Source organism: Oscarella lobularis, chromosome 5 (assembly GCF_947507565.1).
Source record: "Oscarella lobularis chromosome 5, ooOscLobu1.1, whole genome shotgun sequence".
Classification (NCBI taxonomy): domain Eukaryota; kingdom Metazoa; phylum Porifera; class Homoscleromorpha; order Homosclerophorida; family Oscarellidae; genus Oscarella; species Oscarella lobularis.
The window spans coordinates 2,474,053-2,496,721 of NC_089179.1; the positions used below are offsets into that span (position 1 = coordinate 2,474,053).

Sequence of the window (22,669 nt, forward strand, 5' to 3'; positions counted from 1 at the left end):
CGACGGAACGGTGACGTCAGCAAAGTATACAAGGCTCCTGTCTCCGTGTTTGAAGCGCGATGGGGAAAAGCTAGTTGGCCAAAATTTCGTGTTTCAGCAGGACAATGCTCCTGCACACACTGCGAAAGCCACTAAGAGGTGGTTCGCGTCGAGAAACATCGACGTGATGCCGTGGCCAGCCCAGAGCCCCGACCTAAGCCCCATCGAAAACCTTTGGATGACAATGAAAAGGAGAGTAGCTGAGAAATGTCCTCAAAGCATCGCCGATCTAATAAAAATCATCAAAGCGACTTCGGATGCTATTGACCCCCAGACAACGCGTCACTTAGTTAATAGCATGCCCAGACGTTTGAAGGCGGTGCTAGACAGCAAAGGCGGAGCTACCCGCTACTAAGCAAACAGTCACTCTTTCCGGTTTTTTTTAGTACGTAGTAGTTTAAGAACCCATGTGTAGCAACTAGGAAGATGCAGTATCGCTTTAGGACCTTCTACTAAAATATCGACCAGGGTGCCTCTAACTTTTGGACCCCACTGTATAACGATGTGTTACGTGGGATATAATCAGAATATTTATTTTACCACAATTTGTGCTTTTCAATTGATCTTTTGAAAAGCACTTCTGCTCCTTTTGTCTCCATTGCTTTTGCAGAGCCAGAGTAGTTTTTACCACACTTGGGCTGATGTTACTTTTTCCACACATTGTACTCCGGACTATTCTTGTCAATTCTAAAAATAACGCCAGCAGTCTTTACAAAAAATTTACCTTGATTCATCAACTCGTTGGCACGACTTGCAGTATGACGAAAAAAGGTTGAAGTCGATTACGTTTCCTTCAAGAACGATTGCCTGCACTCCGTATAGAGAGCTGAAGCCTCGACGAGCCCAGGCTCCGTCAAACGATATGGCTGCGTCGATTACTTAGTCGTCTCTAGCGCCTTTCCGAATTCTATATTCCTGGACCGCCTTTCGAGCCGACTCTTCAAATACCTGTATCAAAATCGGTTACCTAATAGTAACTATATAACTAATTTTATAAACGTACCGTTCCAAAGCTGTCACACAGTTCTTTCAAATGGATGTCCCAACTGTCGTAAAGAGGTGGAGGAGGCATGTTCATGACGCCTGCCAAGCGTACAAAGACGGCTCTGTTTGCCCCTGTCCCAAGCCCCAAGCACGGTAAGTGCCGCTCGCCGATTTACGTCAAACGATTGTCCTGGAACGCCAGGACGAAGACTAGAAGTGTAGAAAGGGTGCGACAACGAACAATTGTCGCATTTGATAAGCAATTTGAAGAAAAGCCTCTTCGCTCTTTCAGCTTCAAAAATTGATATGAGGCCGCTCCTGCAGTTTCGACAAACGGAAAAAGTCGAAATCGCCTGGCTAAGTTGCACTAAGACGACCAGCCTGTAGGTGGGAGAATCGGCGTTAGAAACAGGCGTGAAGTCGCCATCGTTTGGCGTTTCAAGGGCGTCGATCACTGCCCACGTAGACGGAGCGTCGCCGAGTTTTTTCGTGGACTGTCCGACAGAAGACTGCTCTGAAACTTCCCCTGCGCTGTTTCCGGAGGCAGTAGGAACTTCCGGCTCGTCCCTCAAAGCGGCACGCGCAGCGACGATAGCTTGAAACTGTGTTCCGCGAAAGCCAGCACGCTTCGCTTTCGATTTTCGTCCCATTTAGTTCTCGAATTGACGTAAAACACGATGAACAACGGCAGTAACAAAAGAAAACGATCGGTAATTAAACGCGCGTTAGCGACCAAGAAACGCCTCCGATTGTGATCTTTCTATGCTATTCTCAGCATAGATTGCGTCTCGAACGTGTATCGTGATGTCAGTACTCACCAACCGAATAAGGATTTGTGCCATAAAGATAAGATTTGACGAGATAGAAATACCACTGTTGGTTCTTTGTTTTTTTCAGGACTTTACTGACGTCGCAGAGACAAGAGAATAGGCGCAAACGAAAGACCATGAACCAAGGTTTCATACAAAATATATTATTTTTACATGAAATTCGATCTAATAAGATGGGCGGTACCCACAATACCACCTTAAGTTTTGTAGGCACTTGCAGTTGCCGTCGCCAGTTTACTTTAGTTTTGAGCCAACTGCAAGTGCCGTCGCTCGTTTACTTAAGTTTTTAGCCTATTGCAAGTGCGGTCGCTCGTTTACCTAAGTTTTAGCCAAGTGCAAGTGCCGTCGCTTAAAAGCTCGCTGCTGGCGTGCGGCTTTCACACCCGAACTATGAATTATGACAGAAGAAGAACAAACCAAGAGATAGCGCAACGGCGCCCAGAATCATGCGCAATGGCGCCCATGCAGAAAAAAGGGCGCATACAACGGCGCCGAGAAAAAATAGCGCAACGGCGCCAGTGACAGTTATTTCACTCTCTTGGCGCGCTTGGCAGGCTTGGCGCGCTTGGTGACGCGCTTGGCGTCCGGTTCGACGCTCTGGGGCTTCGTTGAACGTAGCATCCGGACGGGAGGGGGTGATTCTTTTTTGGGAGCCCTCCCGGTGGCAGCCCTCCCGGCGGCAGCCGGAGCTGCGGCGGGGGTCTCTTGTTTGCTTCGGCGTTAACTGCGGGGGTCCTTGGTCGGCGGCATCGTTCAATTTGTCGGAGGGGGTCCTTCGTCAACTTCGACTGCGGCGGATGGGATTCCGTAGGCGGCAGCGTCAAATTCGTCGGAGAGGGGTTCTTCGTCCACTATCCCCTCGGCGGCAGCGCTAACTGCGGCGGAGGGGGTCCTTCGTCTTCGTCGGTTTCGTCATTGTTGCTATCGGTTTGGTGTGTTATGACCACCTTCGGCCTGCGGGAAAGGCTCAAGAATGGTACATCTTTCGGCGACATTTCATTTCGTGTCACTCTGACGCACATCATTATGGCCTAAAAATGACAAATTAATTCATCTGTAGTTTTCTCAGGTCTTTCGCTTACGATAACCCATGTAGGTACGTTTAGGGACTTCATGAAGGCTTTTTCGGCCGCTTTTATCGTGGTACTCCTGTACCCTTTCTTAGTCACTTCCTTGCCGTTCATCGCGCAGAGAATAGCACACGAAAGTAGGGATTTCTTTCTTTGGTAGATCGAAGACGTTTAGGTCTTGAGCCACTTTCAAGTGCCGTCGCTCGTTTACTTAAGTTTGGAGCCAATTTCAAGTGCCGTCGCTCGTTTACTTAAGTTTTTAGCCTATGAATCATTATTGCTGTTAACTTTATTTTCTTTTAAATTATTTATTACTTGCTCATTTATTTATTTCTCTTATTAACATTTTATCGCGATTTTATTTTTACTAATGTGGCAGTTCTAGTAGCTTTTGGAAGTCCTAACTTTCTGTGCCATGATGTCAACATTTTTATTAATTTTATGACTTAGCACTTCGCAAAGGCATATGTAGAATTTTACTGCGTTCTTGAACATTGAAGCGTCACCATTAAGGTGGCAAGGGGGGTGTGGCTAATATTATCCGGGTTGAATCTTTCGAATCCCACGCTACTTTCTAATTTATGCACGCGTCGTCTTCGATGACGCTGAAGTGCGTATCATGATATCAATGATGTAACTAATGGGTGCCTCGCGAGCGAAGTGCTGCGATTCTCTCAGGAACAACGCGCATCTTTCGGCGACCGTACCGATCTTCGATCGATCTCTTGAGACGGCGGCTTCTCGCTCGAGGAAGAAAGGAACCCCGAATGTAATCATCGAAGACTTTTCTGTGATCTAGTGATGTAAGTACCCTTCTTCGCGGTCTTACTTTCGATAGAACCGACGACATTGTGTTTATCGAGCTACTTTCTAACGGAAACAACGAATTTCGAAGGAGCCAGCGGCAAACATCTAGAGAAATCGATTCACTAGATCACGGGTGAGTGCGTAAAGACCTCAAATCCGCTCCTTCTCGTTTTCTCTTGAAGTAGAGAACATCGGGAATTTCGCCGTTGAAGTCACGGGATCATACGAAATCGCTATCGTGAAAAAACCGTTCGCGAAGGTACGTCTCGAGGTTATCGCTCATTTCTCCCGAAATGCTACCCCAGCGACGATTGTAGTGCCTTCTTGCGGCCCTTTTGCAGCTGTTTCTCTTGTTAGGAGCCTCGAAGGAACGAAGCTAACGGTTCCATGACGAATTTCAATTAGTGGGCGTGGCAGTGCTAGAGCGTGTCAGCAGCATATATGTACTTTTTTTCGAGGAATGAACTTCTAAACATAATATTCTTCAGGGTCATACACAAGTTCTCTGACGTCGTAATCGCAAGCCATGCTTTCGCATGCCATGCTTTCCACTAACCTAACGGAAGGCGTACGTGATCGTGACGGAAGAACCCTTCGCTCTGCTGGACTGTCGTCAGGTTCGTCCAATGTATTTCCTTGCTTTCGTTTGGTGGCTTTCTTTTTTTCTCTGCTAGCGCTTGGCCTCTCAGGCTCCTCGTCGACGCCGCCGAACGCTCCAGCTTCATACGTCACTCCCTCTGCCGTCTCCTGGGTGTCCTTGACTCTTCTTTTATCGCCTCTCTTCATTTGTCTGTTCCTCTTCCACCACTCCTTTCCTCTCATTGTCTGATGGTACTCTCTTTCCTAAATATCAGTGTAATTTAGTTAATAAATACATTCTGTGTCACCTCATCTATTGACTGGCAAATTCTAAACGAATGCTTTCCGATGTCCAAATCCAACACGGAAATAAGCCTGCGAAAGGCTATAGTTCCGTGATTATAATACGAAGCTGCCAGTTTTGCGGCAACGCTGAGAGGAAGTTTTCCTCTAAATTTCTCCTTTGGAGCAAATGTCCACAGGACACTGTGGAAGGACTCGTTCTATATAAGACAATGAGAAACAGCGGTTTTTGAATGGTATTTTACCGCATTTTGGGTGTTTCCTTCTTCACATCTCTGTAGTAGATCCCTGTCGGAAAGCTGATCGAAGATGTCTTTCAAGGCGTGAAGGAAGACGTGTGGGAGTTTGGCGCTCGCCTCCGGATTGTATTTTGTGACGTAGCCGGGCTCGTCGGCATTGGCTCTGTCTGCTTGCCACTTACACCACGACTCGGCCCCAACAGGACAGAACCGGTGACGGTCCTCTTCCGTTTTGGGGCACAAGTCGTGGTTGTAGTGCAAGACTTTACGCCCTTCACCCGCTAATGCCGCCGCCTTTCCTCCCCATTCCTTAATTTTCTCCTCATTTCCGCATAGTTGGGTCATGTGATGCAGAATGGCCTTCGTTTCGAGCACCATGCTTGCGGCGTCCCCGACGTTACGACGTATGGCGTACCCATAGTATTTCTGAATCCTTTACCGAAAGAAAATTTTCAAATAGAACAAACGCACTACTGTTACAGACCTGTCAATAACTTCGTCTGTCAAGCGATGTGCTCCGCCCACTCCTTTCCCGTCTTCACATATATAGCCTTTGTGTTCTTTTTTCCACTTGCGCAGCCGTCCTCCCATTCGCTTTTGTACATGGCCAATGCAGTCTTCTTTCTGCACGGGATGATCGACGCCGTAGACCTATAAAGCAATTAATAATGTTCCTGTGTATCAGAAGGGAAAATGAACCTGTGGCTTTGAGACGACATTGAAAGACTTAGAGTCCCCATCTCCTACAAATTTAGTGTACCTAAAGTAGGTTTAGGTTCTAAGATTAATCCATATCAGAATTACATTACCTCAATCGGTGTTTGTCTATGGATCGTTTCCACAAAAGAAGAGCGCCGTCTGCCTCCATAGCATTTGCCGATCGATTGAAGTTCTTTGTGCAGGAGGGAGCGTGGTTCTCAGCCCAGAGAGCATACTCAGGGCTGTCCTTATCCGGATTTTTTGCCGCCATCAAAGAGCAGCGTCGACAGAGGGTTGAATAGACGTTAAAGTCTATTATGGCCCCTACGTCATGAAGAATGACCGCTTGCAGGCCATAGTGGGACGAGTGCCCCCTTTTCGACCATGTACCGTCGAAAGACACCCGTACGTCGTCGATTCCTTCTCCGTCGCCTAATTCCTTCTTACGTCGGTAGTGTGAAACGGCAGCTATTGCGGACTCACTGAAAACCTGAAGGAGAAGTATAGCTAGATTCTCACAGAACTATTTAACATACCCCTGTGAGAGCTGAATTTATTTTATTGACGTGACACTCCCAGCTGTCAGGGAGCGATGGAGGCGGCATGTTGAAAACGGCAGAAAATTTAACAAGCTCTTGACGGCTAAAAAAGACTGAACAAAGACTGAACAATGTTTTGTCTCTTCCCGGAAATAACCTGGATCCCATAACGGCACTAGCAACTGCGGCTCGCCTGTTCACCTCGAAGCTGTTTCCCGCCGATTCGCATTTTTTCGAAGACTGAAAGTTAGTAGTCGCCCGGCACGACCGGCAATAGAAGCGAAGCGCTGACGACCATCCTTTTCTCTGACTTTCGTCCTCAGCGAATGTGAGTCGATCGCTCTTGCACGCCTTGCAGACGAAAGCAGATTTTATGACGGCGAAGAGGTGCTCCAAATCGATTAGACGATATCCTTCCGGCGTTTCCTGAAACGACGGAGGTGCCAGTGTAAGAGCGTGCCATTCGTCAGGAGGCGAAGCGAATTTTCTTCCATCCTCTTCGGCCTCTTGCTGTCTCTGCGCTTCCTTCTGCCTTTTCACATGCGCCGGAGTTCCTGCAAATCGCCGCTTTTTTGACACAGTCGCCATATTCTGAAAAAGAATATTCTAGAAATATCGACCCAGCATCCCTATGTCACCCAGAAAGACGAACGCACCTCCTTTTCCCAAGAAACCGCGTGAATCTCTGAGTGCACCTGACCGATTGCGCGCTGCTCAAGCAACCCGGACTATCTATTTCGCGCCGAGACAAGACAAGTATGCAGCAATAAATGATACATTACTAATTAGAAAGAACAAAAAACCGCAGACCAGAATCTGTTCATCCGTTCGATCGCAATCATGGCTGCAGCTGAAAACGAAACGCTCGCTGCTTTTGAAGCGGCATGCCACGAAGCGGGGTAAGATAGCGAGTACCAACACCATTGAGGTGCAAACAAGCCATGCTTCACAGCTATGAGCTGCCCGCTAAGCTGAAGACGCTGCTGACAGCGACGCTGTCAGCAGCGTCGATGAAGAAAAGGGCCGGCCGGCCCGAATCCCACCGAGAGAGACGCGCGCGCGCTTATTTGGCGCTGAAAAATGCTCTGTGGGTGAGTCGATTACCATCAATCAATCGATCGATTGATTCATCGATCGATTGATTCATCGATCGAACGCGATAGACATGCCCTTATTTTAGTATGGCGCCGGGCTAGGGCGCGACAAAGTCGCCGGGGGGCCGTTCTCCAAGAGCGGGCCAACGTATTGTTGGCCCGAAGCTCTGAAGACGGTCCTTCGGGGGCTATACCCCGAAGACGTGCAGAATCGCTCCGATCCTGGCGCACGAGGACCAGCGACGAGCGACGTAGGCACTCTAGCCATTTTAAAAAACGTTTTACTTACCTTTTCTCAGAGGCCGATCGTCAACGTCGAACTCGGCGAGATCCTACGATCGTTCGACGCGAAGGAGGTCGTCGCGGCCAAAAGAAGCCGCAAAATATAAACAAAGATACTCTATTCTTCTATTTACTCTTCATATTTACTCTCCATTACCTCAAATAAAGACGATCCATACAAAAAAACGCCGAAAACGACCACTTTCTTCTTGGTAACGCGCGCTACTTTGTGACCGCTACTCGAAATACCGGACGTTCCACGCATTCCACCAGGGCAATGGACTAAACTTATTCACAAATAAGCTCGTCACACATGAACACTTTTTTCAGCGTAATTAATATTTTAGACATTTTTGAGCCCTCTTTACCCCTCTTGCCACCTTAACAGCTTTTGTAGGGGAAGCATTTATCTAACTTTTGATCGTGGCGTTTTGTTCAACTCTTTCGGGATCGTCTGGTAGAGTTCGAAATGTCACTTCGAAGTCTCTCCTCACTGATGTTTTGTGGGCAAGTGCTCGAACGCGCGGTCTCGCGAATAGGTGCTAACGCATTGTAAGGAAACTTTCTAACTTTTCATGATAGGACTCTTCTTCGTTTTGGAGATATTGCGTTCCAAAATTAGACGTCGTTTCGCCTAGCGCACTTCATTTCCGGGTATGGAAACATCGCGATTTTGCCGCAGGCGTGCGATTCTACAACTGCTACGATGACATTCGCGTAGGACTGAGCGCAGTTTTCGAGCGGGAACGGGGCAATCGACACGACCCAAATGCCGTGGGCGTGTATTCGGAAATCCATGGCCGTCGAAGGATGATGGGACACTTGGCGTGCCACTATTCGGCAATCGTCGGCCCATATCTTAAGCACGGACGCGTAACGGCCACGGGGTCAGCTCACAATAGGCTCAAAAATCTATTCTAATGACTGTGCACACCTGCAGGGAATTTATTACAGGGCCGCATGCCAAAGGGTCCGGAAGCTACAGGAATCGCGTAGCGGACGTCCGCGTGACGGTGAAGGGGGATAAGACGGCCGTAGTTTTTTATTGAAGATAAAGTTAGAGATTTTAAAAAAATTATTTAATAAATACGCGTTCTAATTATGTGAAATTGGTGTTCGACTTTCTTTTCATTTTCTTTGGCTTTTAGAAAAGCCTGGGTATGTATGGCCGTGTACGGCCAATATTTGTTTTGGTGCTTATTTTAGGCTCAGTCACGGAAATCAACAAGCCATGCAATTGAACATTTCCATCCTCCCCCCCTCCCTCCCTCCTTCCCTCCCTCCCCTCAAAATCACTGTCACACAGTCACAAAGTAAATGACTCCACATTTACTCTCCTGTGTAACTTATATTTCTTTACCGCTGTCTCTATTGCTTCACCGCCTACATATAGGGTCAGTTCAGTATACTAATCATTTCGTTTTTTGACCTTCAACGCCACTTCTATATGCATGTTGATATTCACGTGCTTTCCGGAAAATTTTTCTTATTAAATCTAGAGAAACAAGATCAAATCCTTCTGGGACAGTTTTTTTCTCAAAGTGACGACATTATAATTGCACTTAGCTCTTGTGTGGCGTTTGGCTTGTCCCCATGCTCTTTCAATAGGACTAAGACGTCAAATTCTTTTGAGAGTGGTTTTTTATGTTAGAAATTGTTACTTGAGCTCGCAGTGAAATTTTGGAAGAAAACGTAGATGATATCCTCTTGATTCGATGTAACTTTGAACCAGGCATTTTTCACTGTCAAAATCCTCGTGCTGCCGGAATTCCAAAATTATCTCCGGTCTCTTCATTCCTGTGACGTCAACTCCTCGCTCAATAAGAAACTAGTGTGTCCATAATTATTGCAGATATTTGTCTTTGAAAATGTCACCTGCTTTAGGCGTTTTTGATTCCCCTGCTTCGTTGACCATTCAAAACGGTTGTCCCCTGAAGGTGTCGTGCATTATGGGCTGCTTGTTTCCTGGATTGACGTTCATTCGACCAGCCACTAAAGCATCGTCTGAAAAAGCAACATGGTTCGAACTGTAATAAACGCATTATTAATTTGAAAATAAATCTTCTTACCTTTAGTCAAATATCCAAAGAAGAGTATATTGATCCCTAAAATACTTCCTCTCCGCGATGTCCTCTGCCTTCTTCACACGATCCAAAAATTTGCTCCTTGTCCAATAGCCGTCCCGATTTGCCCCATATTCAATTACTTTTCTTGCTTCTTCTCTTAGTGCACCTGCTATTAATAGTAAGGTCATCTTAAGATAGCCACGGTATTCTTCAATAAAATCTGCAATCATGAGTCCTGATCCTCGGCCCTAAAATGCCCGTTAATTAGGTACACATTTATGAATGAATATCACCTTTGGTTTGATGGCAGTCTGATCCGGTTGGGCCCACATCATTCCTTAATTGTCATTGGACTGGAATGAGGATTCGTCATGGTACAGAGTCACTAGCTTTTTTTCAGCCGTCTGGTCACCAAAAACACAGCAAGTAGAAATAATGAAAAATTGTTTTATTGCTTCTTACTTATAGAATAATCGATATTTGGGAGTGCGTCGTCTGGAAGAGGTGGAGGTTGATGAGTCGTTTGCAAGAGAAGAAGAGTCCAAAAATTGTTGTCGTTCTTGCAAAACGTCGGGGCCTCTCATAGCCATCAAAATACACCGACTTCCGGTTGGTATAGACTCGAAGAAAACCTAAATTGTGAAGAAAACGGGAAGCAGTGAAAATGAAAATGGCACGGGGAAAGCCATAAGGGAGATTTAATTTAGGAATGATATTAGTGTTAAGATTATGTGCAAATGATGCCAGGGTCATATTAGGGCGGCCACGGACACAAGCATTGCTTCACGCCCACTTAAAAGCCTTAGTCCTGGCATCCTCTTGACTGATTAATCAATAAAGGGCGAGCATACTTGCCGCGCAAGTACGGAGAGAACTTGCCTCGGTTATCGATGAAATCCGTCCTCCAGCCCCGAATGGTTTTTGCAGTTCGTCCGACGATCTCTGCTGTGCTACCCAACGCATCCATGATTCCAAAATTCATTTCCCGTCTAAACAATTCATAAAGAACCAAGAAAATTATTTTCAAATCGTCTAAGGGTTGCGACTTGACCCGATACACTGAAGCGTCCCAAACGTCGTTTTCTGTAAACGGCAGCTCATAATCCGAGTCGTGACCGGAAGGTGACTCTGGACGAGGAGGAGGTGGAGGCGGAGGAGGAAGAGGAGGGTCTCCTGCAGATATGGGAGTTTCCTCGCCTTCGTGGTCCGGCCTGTCCCGACAAAGGGGATAGTCGTTCATTAAGATCGGGTCCGCGTTTAGCGTAGAGAGATTTCCGCTGTCACTTCGATCGTTTCTCGGCCATCGTTTCGAAAGAACCAGAAATAGGTAAAGCGCGCAGGCCATCGCTTGGCAACGGGACGCCGCACCTAACGGTCGGTTGAGCTAATCCAATTATACGTCACGTCACATGATGCCGCGAATCCCTCCCATTGGCTACAAAGAGGACTACTTTCTACGACTACTAGAAGGACGACACTAACTAGATTAGGGCCTCCCCACCCAAGCGATCGTTTCGGGACCCCGTACGACCTTCGGTTGCCGAGCTAGCGCACTTTAAAGGATTGGAAGTTTATGGTGAGAAGCACTGTACAAGACACCAAATATATACAGCGAAGACCAACGGCCACTCTTCTTTATTTGCGACGTGCCACATCTTCTGACCACCAGGAACTGTCGGAGCCACTCATTTCCGGAAAGCAAACGACGAGATATGTCGGTAGGTCTACCTCAATTTCACTCCTAAAAGCATTTTACTTTTTTCTTTATTCAAAATAGATTAATGATAAATTTATTACCTGGAAACACCTCAAAGAGGCATTTGAAATGCACAAAAAGTACGTACACCTGCTGGGCTTTACCTACAGTAACTACGAAATTAAAAAAGCACATTGATCTTGATTCGTACTCACGTATGAGAGTAGACCTCGCGGCACAGGTATACTCATTACATAAAAATCGTTTTTCTTCAGCAGATATTTCACGTAGGTGCTGAGCACAACGGTGGCCAACGCTATTGAAGAATTTCACATTGCGGGTGCCGAAGATACAGTGCGATTCATACAAATGTTTGACCGTGCATTTGACTGCCTTAACGTAAGATCCCTTTGTGCAGTCAAGCCTGACCTTAGAGTGTACAGTGCACCCACGCATAAGTGTCCCACGTGACACTCCCCCGGACTTAGCCGCGAAATTCAAAATGAGTAGCAATTACTATTTTTTCGCTAACGCGAAACAATAGTAGATTCATTTATCTAAGATTTGGTCGAAGGATTAGTCGATCGCTTGCATAGTGGTCGCGTAATCCTTCAGGTTAAGGCAAAAGTACGGTTTGTCGTTTCCTGGCGAAGTTCCCTCAGGAACTAAGCTACTTCTCTCCTCGGAACAAACCAGCCTAATATTTTATTAGCATTGGTCGAAGCGATTTTAAGTTGCTTTTTTCGTTTGTCTGCGATTACGGTCTGAAGTATCGTTGCTAAGAGCGTTTTTAGAGCCTACGCTACAAATCGCGATTCGCCGCCCTCGCGAAACGATATTTAATAGACCGTTTTAGGGAGGCGGGGTTTTTGAAAGCATCCGCAGTACCCGACGGTTAATGGGAGAAGGGGCGTGGCACCTCTATCTTGCTAAGGAAATGTTCGATCGCGGCGCGCTTAGGCAAAAGGCTTAGAGACATACATGATAAGTCCGTTCGACAAAAACGCACCGCCGATTGCTAGAAACGAAGTCGAAATTCGCGGGGGAAAGTACTATCACGTGACCTCTTTTACCTATTTCTCAAAAACTAACCTTTTGAAAAAATCTGAGTTTTATCGCTGGCTTTACTATGCTGAAAAAGATCGGTTTGTAGAATAATTGCAATTTTTAACTTGATATTTTTTATTTTACGATAACGCTCTACTCGCTCTCTTTGTTTTTAAGATACAGCCAGTGGTTGTAGTTATTTATTTTTGTTAGCTTCCGTTTTCGACATATCACAGCTCTAGGTCACGTGACGGTCATTTTCTTGGCTAATAGCGACGCCGTTTCAACTCTTCGGCGACGCTTGTTTTGTGTAAGGGCTTATAATGAACTACTCTACATCTCTGACCTAGCTCTGCTGCTTTCTTTGCAATATAGAGGTGCCACGCCTCTTCTCCCATTAACCGTCGAGTACTGCGCATGCTTTCAAAAACACCGCCTTCCTCAAACGCTCTATTGATATTAGTCGAAGCGATTTCGAATCTTTCGCTTCGTTTAGAAGTTATTCGTTGTCAAGGGCGTGGCTAGTGCGCGCGCAAAGGTCTCCACACCAGAAAAGGCAGTAAAACGCACTTAACACTTTACATTGGTCATGGCCGTTTCTTTTCTACTAAAGAAATCCGCCCCGTAATAGAAGGAAAACGAAGAATCGGTCTCGAACTAGTGGTAACGCGCTAGGGCGTGACCAAGGAAACCTAACAGTCGCGTACGCTACTAGCCAATCAGAGTACTGCACGTGACCACTATTTACACCCTTCGTCGAAAGCCTACGTGTCCTACATCATTGGAATGCTACGGGATAGAGGATTCCAATGATCTCATTGGCGATGACGCGAGACTATCGACGCGGACGCTAGCGCGCTCTAAATACGGTCGCTTTATGCGTGGGTGCACTGTACAGAGATGCAGGTGATCAACGTTTACAGGTACCGGTATATGCATGACATGTCTTTGCTATAGGCATTGTTGTAATTGTATCCTTAATTCAGTGGCTTAAAACCGGCTTCCTGGAATACCTCAGTGAATGGGACAAGTAGGTAGACTCAAAACATGGGCTCACCACTGCTGAGAGAACCAGACTTTGCCTCAGCCCGGAAACGCTACTCGCCTGGAATATAACTGGTGAGATCATATTCTGATTAAATTTATTTTACGCAATGTAATTTGTATTTGATAGTGCTTTCGTTTGTGGAAGTCGTCGGATTCTAAATTTACATTCTTATTGAACGGTTCAGCCAAGATACTTTTCAAAATTACTTTAGCACGATTAGGATGAAAGGGGGTCGCAATTCCAATCCTTCAGCACAAGAGGTACTATACACCTCTGCGTCCGTCAGAGTGCAAGGTTCGCAAGCTCCAGTCCCTGTTCGCGGGAACTGCACTCGCCAACACAAAAGGAAGCAGCCTAAAGAAGTTTCAAACTCGCCAGTTCCGAAGCGTGCACGTCTCTCAAGTGAAAAGTCGGTTTAAGCTCGTGATATTACGTACTGTATATGTACTTTAGTCAAACTAACTCTCGCTCCAAGACGATGACTACCTTGCGAATCAGCATAAACTTCCTCGCCTTTAAAGTACGCTAGCTTAGCAACGGAAAGTCGTACGGGGTCCCCGAAAAGACCGGGAGATTCGTGGAAGGGTATTCTTGTCAGCGATGGTGGTCCCGTCTGTGTGCGACGTAAGGCAACGAAGTTAGTGGGAGGACCAATGAGAGTCCTTCGCGCAGCCACGTGAGTATTACGTCACTAAGAAAACCGTTACTGAATTTCCCGTACAATGCGTCCGTAACCTTGGAAAATGGGTAACGCACGCTGCTTCTCGAAGTTCTGTTCCTTGCGAATGCATCGAAAACCTATCAGACCGACTCTAAAGCGAACTTTCCGTCTGCGGGCGCAAGCGTTAAACCAGAAACGCTCCGGAACATCTGGTAAGAGCAATTAGGGTGGGTTATTGACACTGCATTGCTCGTGTGATTCCCTCACGTTTCAGTTCCGCCCTCAACTCCACCTACGCACGAGCGAGAGGTAATTGAGGAAGATCCTGGCCCAACACCCAACGCCGCCTCCTCGCCTCCAATGACCGATGACGACGTCTGGAGCGCTGTCACCATCTGGGTGCAGTCGCGTCCAATGCACGATCTGCAAATGCTCTCTCTGCTCTGTTTAGAGATTGGGATGCGCGACGTCGGCCTCAACATCGGCGACTCATCGAAATTGGCGGCGGCAATTGTCGGGAGGTTAGCAAGAACCGTCAGCGAATGGAGGCGCGACTTCATAAAAAATGAAGGCGAGTTCCCTCCGGACATGCGAGGAAAATACGCACGCGTGTCCATCCTGACCCATGAGGATTGTCGGGTTCGTGCGGCTAACTGGGCACGTGCACACGCGTGCGTCAGGGGCGAACCTAACATGACAGTGACTGACTTTGCATACTACATAAACAACACACTCTTACCTTCCATGCACCTTCCCCCGGGGTTCCCCACAACCCTATCCGCTCCCACTGCGTGCCGCTTTCTCCATTCCTTAGGTTTTGAACGAAAGTCAGCGAACCGGAAGTCCGTGTATATGGACGGTCACGAGAGGTTGTTTCTGCCACAAGGAATTTTAAAGTATTATTTGACGTACCTTTTTAGGCCCGACGTTGTTGCTTACCGGAAAAAATTCATCTCTACCCTCATTCTCCTTCAGTCGACACACAAGCCTCTCCCTCTGCCATCAGATCAACTGCCGGATCCCGCTTACGCACTAGCAGACCCATCTGCAGCAAAGCATCTCGTCACCATATATCACGACGAATCGACGTTCCAATCCAACGACGACCAAACAATGTTGTGGGCCCAGCCAGACCAGATGTTTGAAGCCGAAGGTGCTGTATAGACATGTCAATTGTATTAATTTATGTAGATAAATAAAAATTACATATTAGGGTCGAGGACCTGGTATCATGGTTTCGGACTTCATCGACGAATTCGGGGGCTTCCTTAAAGCCAGCAACGGGGATGGTTTGTACCAACTGGCTACCAATATTTTATTGCTACATTGCATTTATTAGACAACCCGGCATCAGCTGCACGTGTCACCCTTGAGATCGGCGCAAACCGAGACGGCTACTGGAAAAAGGAGAATATCGTCAGTCAGCTTCACAACGCCGTGTCAATCGCAGAGAGGGCCTATCCCAAGGAGCAGCACACGCTTTTGTGGATCTTCGATCAAAGGTGAGATAGAAAATGGGTTAGGGTTATTAATTTATTTTTTATTTAATTAAGCTCCAACCACACGACTATGGCTGATGATGCGTTGGTTGCGTCGAGAATGAACGTGACGGACGAAGGAAAACAACCCAGGATGCGGGACACCACTTTCAACGGACGGCATTTCTCTATGGTCGACCCCTCTACCGGGAAAGCCAAAGGACTACTACGGGTAGAAAAGCACTCGAATACGGATAATATATCTGACACAGTCTGTCTCAAAGTTCTTACTGAGCGGGGTGTCGACTGCACCGGGATGCTTCAGAAGCAGATGCAAGAGGAGCTGTCAACTCATGAAGACTTTGCAGACGAAAAATCACTTCTAGAGCACGTCATCGAATCACGGGGCCATCATGTGCTGTTCCTCCCCAAGTACCACTGCGAGATGAAGTGAGGCTCAATTAAATACTTCATTGGATTACTTACCTGTGTTTATAATATTTCAGTCCAATCGAACGGGTGTGGGGAGATGCCAAGCGAGTCACACGAGCTAAGTGCAACTATACAATAGGAGCCTTGAGGAAAGTCATCCAAGAAGCACTTGATCAAGTTTCTTTAGATTCAATTAGGAAGTTCTTCAGGAAGGTGCGCGACTACCAGCATGCGTACAATGAGGGAAAGTCAGGCAAGATTATAGTGTACAAACGAGAATGAATACTCACCGCCAGCTCTATAGGTCTGGAAGCCGAGGATGCTGTGAAGAAATACAAGTCACACAGGAGAGTGAATAGGGAATCCTTCACTCAGTGATTGCTGTGACTGCTTGGGAGATTAATAATTATTTGGGCTATCCGCATGAGGGCTGACTCCAACCTGCATGTCGACTTCTAGTGCGGCTATGCATTGGATGGCACCTCTACAAAAATGCCCGCGGAAGCGGGCAACATGCACATACACCGGCTTTTCTAAAAGCCATTAACTATTCAAAGAGTCGACCTCTCGACATCTAAGTGTAGCTGTATTTTTTAAATATATTTTCAATTAAAGCCTAGCTACGTCGTACTCAATAGCAGCACACGCATGCTTGTCCCCCTCCGCTGTGACTCGCACGGTTGCCGACCTGTTGCTGTAACAGCGGGACCCGTCAGCGAATGCACCACGTGTGAAAACTCTGGATAAAGAAACACAATATAGATATACGGTACACTGAACTAGTATGGACTCACTAACCCTGCGCATGTCTTCACCCTTCCATATCGAAGGAATGGGCCTACGATCGCCGCTACGGCCTTTTCTAGGTGGCCAGCCATCACTCGTCCGTCCCCGTCGATGGCGAAGACAGCAACGGCGTTTGCGTCACGCGGATTGCCGCGCTCCCACTCGCAAACGACGCGCCGGCCTTCCTCGACCAGCGCGTAGCCGTCGCAAAACTTGATTCCTCTCTGGAAAAAGTCGCAGATTCCATTCCGGAAGTACGCCGCGCGCTAGCAGTCTACGCTCCAACACTCACCTGAAAGTCAAGAGGGTGTATCTCAGCAACCGAACGATAAGCACTAAATCCCCACAATGATTTTCTTTAGCTATCATATCTCTTCAGAATTTCGCAAACGAGGACCGATTTCGTCGGCCGCCGAGGCCGCAAAACGTGTTTGTATACGACGTCTCTTAATCGGATCATCGTGGCGTAGCTCGAGAACGGTAGCGAAAGCGAAAAATCCCCACAATGATTTTTTAGAGGATGGACAGTGGAAGCTACTGCGAAAGGAAAGGGGACTATCCCGTCTTTTCTCGGACGAAAAAACGTGTTTACGTCAGGATCGTCCTGTCACGTGAGTTTAGCGGATTATTTCGGCCCTGAAATGACTCTCAGCATAATCGCTTAAAGAGAAGAACTGCGAATGGATGCAAAGGCTACTGGCGAAATGTGGGCTACGTGAACAAAGCCACATTTGAATTTCGCGCCGGTAAAGCGCGCGTTACAAAAAGGAAGTTTATGCTGATTCGCACTGTAGACACGATGAATGAAGTTATTGAAATAAAAAAACAAAAACTCTTACACTGCCTTCCCTAACTTCAAGCAACGGGCGTCCGTCGTTGAACGTGAAGAGCGGACCCGGGCGCAGCGTTCGAACGACCAGGTACGCCAGTATCGCGGCGACGTGGGCACAGGTCCTCGCACATCCGTCCCAGGCAGATCGTTGCGCCCAGCCGGAACGGATCGGTCTTCGACTGCTTGATTCGCACCTTGATCTACTCCGGTGCGCGCCAATAGTCTACCAGGACGTCCGCCAAACTGAAGTGCAGCGCCGGGTCGAAAGGGGCGCCATTGGGCACTGTGAACTCTCCGGCGTGCAGGAAACCAAACCACCCGACGCAACAAGCCGCCCACAGCATGCGGCCGTCACTTTGCGGCCCTTCGCCCTGCTAAGCTTGTCGGAGGACTCGCATCGTGTCCGCCGTTACCGGGCGTCCTGCTTCCTTGCGCTCCATCGGCCGGTCGAATGGGTTCGCGTGTCCCAGGGAGATGTGCAGATGTCGGACTCTCGCGAGGTACACCTTGATCGAAGCGTGGCGAAGCCCCCTCTGCGAGGTAGGCGGCAAATAGGCATAGCAAGTTTTCGTCGGTTTAGCACGGGCGGACGCCGATTGAGTCGCAGAACTGTTGATAGTGGCGCCGTCCCGTCTCGTAGACGCGTTGGGACTCGCCCGCTAGCCCCGCCTGCGCAAAAGCCGCCGCAGACTGCTCCAAGTCTCGCACGTCCATTCCAGGTCGCGGTCGCCCAGGGTTCTGGCCAGCTCGCTGGGGATCGTGTCCGTCTCCGTCTGGAGCTGCCAGGAGGGGAGGCTGTCAGGGCTGGGATAGCCTTGCGAGAGGGCGTCCGCGACTACGTTGGCGGGGATGTGTGTGGCTCGAGTCGTCAGGCCGTGGTGCGCTAGGCCACTCGCGCGAGCTGCGCTATCCCCGACTCTCGCGGGGACCCTCCATTCAACGCAGCCACGACCGATGAATTGTCGCAATCCACCTCAATGGTAGAGCCGCGCCACGCTGCTCCCCACGTCGCCAGCGCCAGTTCAATAGGGAAGGCCTCTTTCGGCGGGTTCGGAACGAGGGACCACCTGGTCGGCCAGCGCCATTGCAATCAGCGGCGTTGACACACCGCGGAGCAGCCCCCGAGCCGGAGGCATCGGTTGTGATGCGGTGCGCTGGCGGATCGAGACGCAGCCTGGTGAAGGCTACGCCGTTCCATTCCCACGCGAACTAGCTCCACCAGCGGAGATCCGCCCGCGACTCGCGGTTGAGCCGCACGTAGTGGTTCATGTGGCGAGGGACCATCGACAGGTTGATCAGGCGCCGCAGAAAAGCCCGCCCGGGGCGATTGACGGTGGCCGCGTGCTGCAGCAGGCCAATAACAGAGAGGAGATCGCTCTTGGAGACGGCCCGGGAACGCAGGAGACGCGACAGCTCGTCCTTGAGGCGTTCCAGCTCTCGCACGAGTAGGCGGAGGCACCCGGTCACCGAGTCGAACTGTTCGATACCCAGGAAGGTGAGAACAGAGACCTGGCCCTCCACCTTGTCCGTTGCGACGGGGACCCCGAGCCGTGCGCAGGTGAGAAGAGCCAGCGACAGGTCGGCGTGGCAGGACCGCTCGTGCGCTCGGCCCCCGAAGAAAAATTCGTCCAAGTAGTGGAGACCGAACGTCAGCACGTCGTCGTACATTGCCCATAGTAGCGCGTCGGCTACCGCGGAGAAGATCTTGGGCGCGGAACGCAATCCAAACGGGAGCGCCACACACCGTCGCGCCAGGACAGGCCGAGACAGTGGTGGGCGTCATTCCTTCTATCGACTCTCTCGCGGTCGGTGTCAGACCACCGAAGAAAGCGTTAGAGAACGTATCTTGCAGTGACGTCATTTATCAGAGCGATATATATATACATATATATTTATATAACGTCGTGCAACCTGCCCCTTTGTTCCACTTGGAACCGTTTCGGCCTCGAAACAGTTCTAAGAGTCGATAACATGGGACCACAACAGTGCGGTACTATTTCCCCGTGCGAAGCACGGGGACCTGAACTAGTTTCTTACCAAATTGTGCATGCCCGCGCCTACTTCTCATCCGTTCCAGACGAGAGAGACGCACAGCGGCGGGCAAACGAATTTCCTGTCGTCGTCGTACGATTTTCGGCAGAATTTCGGGTGAAAAATTACGATCGTTTTGTGATCGCGCTCCTTCAGGTAGCGACGCATCGCCTCGGGCGTCAATTTCTTCGAATCGAAAATGTCCCTAAAGAGTTGAGAATCGGTGTCAATTGGAGAGTGACGAAAGGGTATTTCTCACTGAGAAGTCGTGGCGTGCGCGGCAGCAGTGGTCGGAGTGTCGCTCATTGTGGGCCGATCTGCGCGAAGCTCTTACGTTAGAAGCACGGGCATCTTATTGAGCGAATCACCATCGAGCTAGTCTGGAGGCCACACCCTTCCCTCGGGAGGAAGGGTCTGGCGAAACGCGCATGGTCCAAGTGTTGCATGCGGTACGCACTAAACGAATTAAGATATTAGAGAAGCCCTACGTCATAGCTTCGAGATCCCAAAAGCGAGACAACTAGCCCTGCATGTCACCTTTGCTCCCAACTCATATGTTCCTTGAAGTCACTGCAGTGACTTTTTGCGCATGCGTACTTTGTAGCCGTTAGGTTCAATATAAATAAATAAAACTAGTTGCTAGGTGACTCTTAGGGACTACAGTCGACTCTCCGAATAGTGGACACTTTGAGGAAGATAAAGTTGTCCACTCTAGAGAAGCTGTCCACTCAAAGGAAACCATCTATTTTTTACGTCAATTTGAAACGGCTTTTCGCTAACAGAATTATAAGTTAAACGCGTCCAGGGTTGCCTACTTTGTACAACGCCTGCTGCAGGCAGCAACACGGTCAATATTTTGCCCACTCTTTTTTGCTTTTTCTGCGCAGTTCTTGCTTTCCAGAAACAGTTTCACGTCTTCCAATTGCGTCAATGCTTCAGAAAACGTTGATATTTTCAAAGGGGGATCAACTTCGGCAATGCACACAATTTCGTCATCATCGTCAGATTCCTGTTCGGTCGAACTCGGGTCTGACTTAGCAGCCAAAGTTTCCATAAATTCTTCCCAATCGTCGTCACTGCCAATAAAACAAACAGGTAAATAATTTTCTCCTTCTACGTATTCTTCAGCATGGCACGAATTCTCTGCTCCGCCTGAGTGTGCATCAATTAACTCTTGCAGCGCCGCCGCATTCTCGTCAACATCCTCAAATGGATCAGCGTCTGGAATATGCGCCACAGCCATGTCGTCGGCAAGAATACCAGCTTTACGGAAGCACTTTTTAGTCGTATCTGGTTTTACTTCTTTCCACTCTTCAGAAACCCAACGAATGGCCATTAGAATGTTCACCGACTTTACAACATCTGTAACAGTTTCGCAGTCCTCAATTCTTTCCAGGACATAACGGAGAAACAGCGATTTGTAAAATACTTTAAAGTTTTGGATTATTCCAAGATCAAGTGGCTGCAACTCGGACGTTGTATTAGGAGGAAGAAATAGAAGCTTGATGTTAGAATACTTTCCTTGCAGGTCGTGGGGGTGACATCCAGCATTGTCAAGAAGCAGCAAGATTGATCGCCTTTGAGAACTTAGTTTTCTATTCAATGAAGATAAGACTGAGTCCAAAATACTTCCCGTCATCCACGATTTGCTTTGGCTGTAGTAGCGAACGGGGAGGTTCTTTTTCACGTTTCTCTTAAAGCATCTCGGAATTTCCGATTTCCAAATTACGGCAGGCATTGCTTTCTCTCCTTCGGCATTCACGAAAAAGGCTAATGTCATTCGTTGTTTACTCTTTTTTCCTCCTTTGCACTTGACTCCTTTCCTTGCAAATCCTTTGTCTGGGAGTGTTTTCCAAAAGCAGCCTGTCTCGTCCATATTCCAGATGTCTCTTCTATCGTACCCGTCTAGAATCTGCGGTAAGCGCTCCTTCCAACTTTCAACAGTTTCACCTCTCGCGTCGCCGTATTCACCGCAAATTGTGACCCTCTTGACGTTAAACCTCTGTTTCCACTTTGTCAGCCATCCACTAGATCCTCTAAAGTCATGTTGGCCTAGATGTAATGCGATTCTACTAGCCTTTTCCGTGAGTAAAGGCCCCGTCGGAAAAGTATTCTTTGAAGTTGCCATCAGGTACCATTCGTAAAGACAGTCGTTAATGTCGCCATACTTGGATCGTCGACTAGTCTTCTTTAGCTGAACTGACGAATTAGCCATGTTGGCTTCGTACTGAGATACGATTTCATTTCTCTTCTTCAAGATGACCCCTATTTGGCTCTTGCTGCATCCAAAGACTTCGGCAAGTTTTCTAATGGGAACAGCACCGCAGCCTGCCGCTTTTACAACTTCGTATTTACTTTTCAGAGACAGGTACACCCTGTCTTTGCCTTTTGGCGTCGATAAAGCCATCGCAACCTGGGCCACGATTACGCCACGTGCAGCATAGCGCGCGCATTGACGAAATTTTGCGAATCACGATGGCGAGTTCACCAGTTTCTGAGCAAAACGCGGACTACCTAGAAGTTTCTTGATACGTTCGTGGATATCACGTATACAAAGATATCTGGGAACCAAGAATAGGGGAGACGTTGCTTCTTCGACGAGAGCCAGATAACGATAAAGTTGTTGGACACGTACCATACAATCTTGCTCCATTTCTGAGCAGCTTCTTGCAGCGAGAAGTGAACAAAGGAACGGTAAGGATTACTGGGAAACGCGTCAACCGAGGAGGCGGCTACGGTCTAGAAATACCTTGCCTTTATTGTCTCTATGGCCCAAAGCCATTCATTGACAAAATGAAAAAAATCGTCAGAAACCTGAAAGACCAAGGCTTTCTGTGACACTCGGTTTGTTTGTCCTCTTCTACGGAAACAAAATATACACTAAGAATCTATTTTGGGACATGTATTTTGTCCACAGTTCAGAATTAGGAGATGTCCACTAGATAGAGAGACGCAATGTTATAAAATATGCTGAATAAGGATCCGTGAATGGGACTCTGTCGACTGGAGAGAGCTGTCCACAAAGTAGAGCGTCCACTGTCGAAGAGTCGACTGTAGATCGCAAGAGCGCACGTTATTCTCGTCAAAACTACGCGTTTTCCTGCATTTTCGAACGTTCCTACGCTTC

General features: G+C 48.1%; 1 protein-coding gene and 2 long non-coding RNA genes across 4 annotated transcripts; 1 reads left to right on the plus strand and 2 right to left on the minus strand.

Moving 5' to 3' along the window:
• The first annotated feature begins 3,437 nt into the window (after positions 1 to 3,437).
• LOC136187873 (uncharacterized) lies at positions 3,438 to 4,621 on the plus strand. 2 transcript variants are annotated; one of them, XR_010670015.1, is made up of 4 exons: positions 3,438 to 3,692; positions 3,762 to 3,989; positions 4,088 to 4,173; positions 4,219 to 4,621. It is a non-coding gene; the product is annotated as an uncharacterized lncRNA (long non-coding RNA). The 2 variants fall into 2 exon arrangements; XR_010670014.1 differs by having other exon boundaries at positions 4,088 to 4,158.
• A 2,225-nt stretch (positions 4,622 to 6,846) lies between these two features.
• Positions 6,847 to 7,766, minus strand: LOC136187024 (uncharacterized). Its single transcript, XR_010669822.1, has 2 exons — positions 7,473 to 7,766; positions 6,847 to 7,174 (listed from the first exon to the last, which is right to left on the minus strand). It is a non-coding gene; the product is annotated as an uncharacterized lncRNA (long non-coding RNA).
• Positions 7,767 to 19,575: 11,809 nt separating this feature from the next.
• On the minus strand, positions 19,576 to 21,949 carry LOC136187359 (tigger transposable element-derived protein 6-like). The gene is made up of 3 exons (XM_065974940.1): positions 20,437 to 21,949; positions 19,802 to 19,859; positions 19,576 to 19,747 (listed from the first exon to the last, which is right to left on the minus strand). The coding sequence occupies exons 1-3, from the start codon at positions 21,947 to 21,949 to the stop codon at positions 19,576 to 19,578; spliced, it is 1,743 nt and encodes a 580-aa protein (XP_065831012.1).
• Between the last annotated feature and the right edge of the window lie 720 nt (positions 21,950 to 22,669).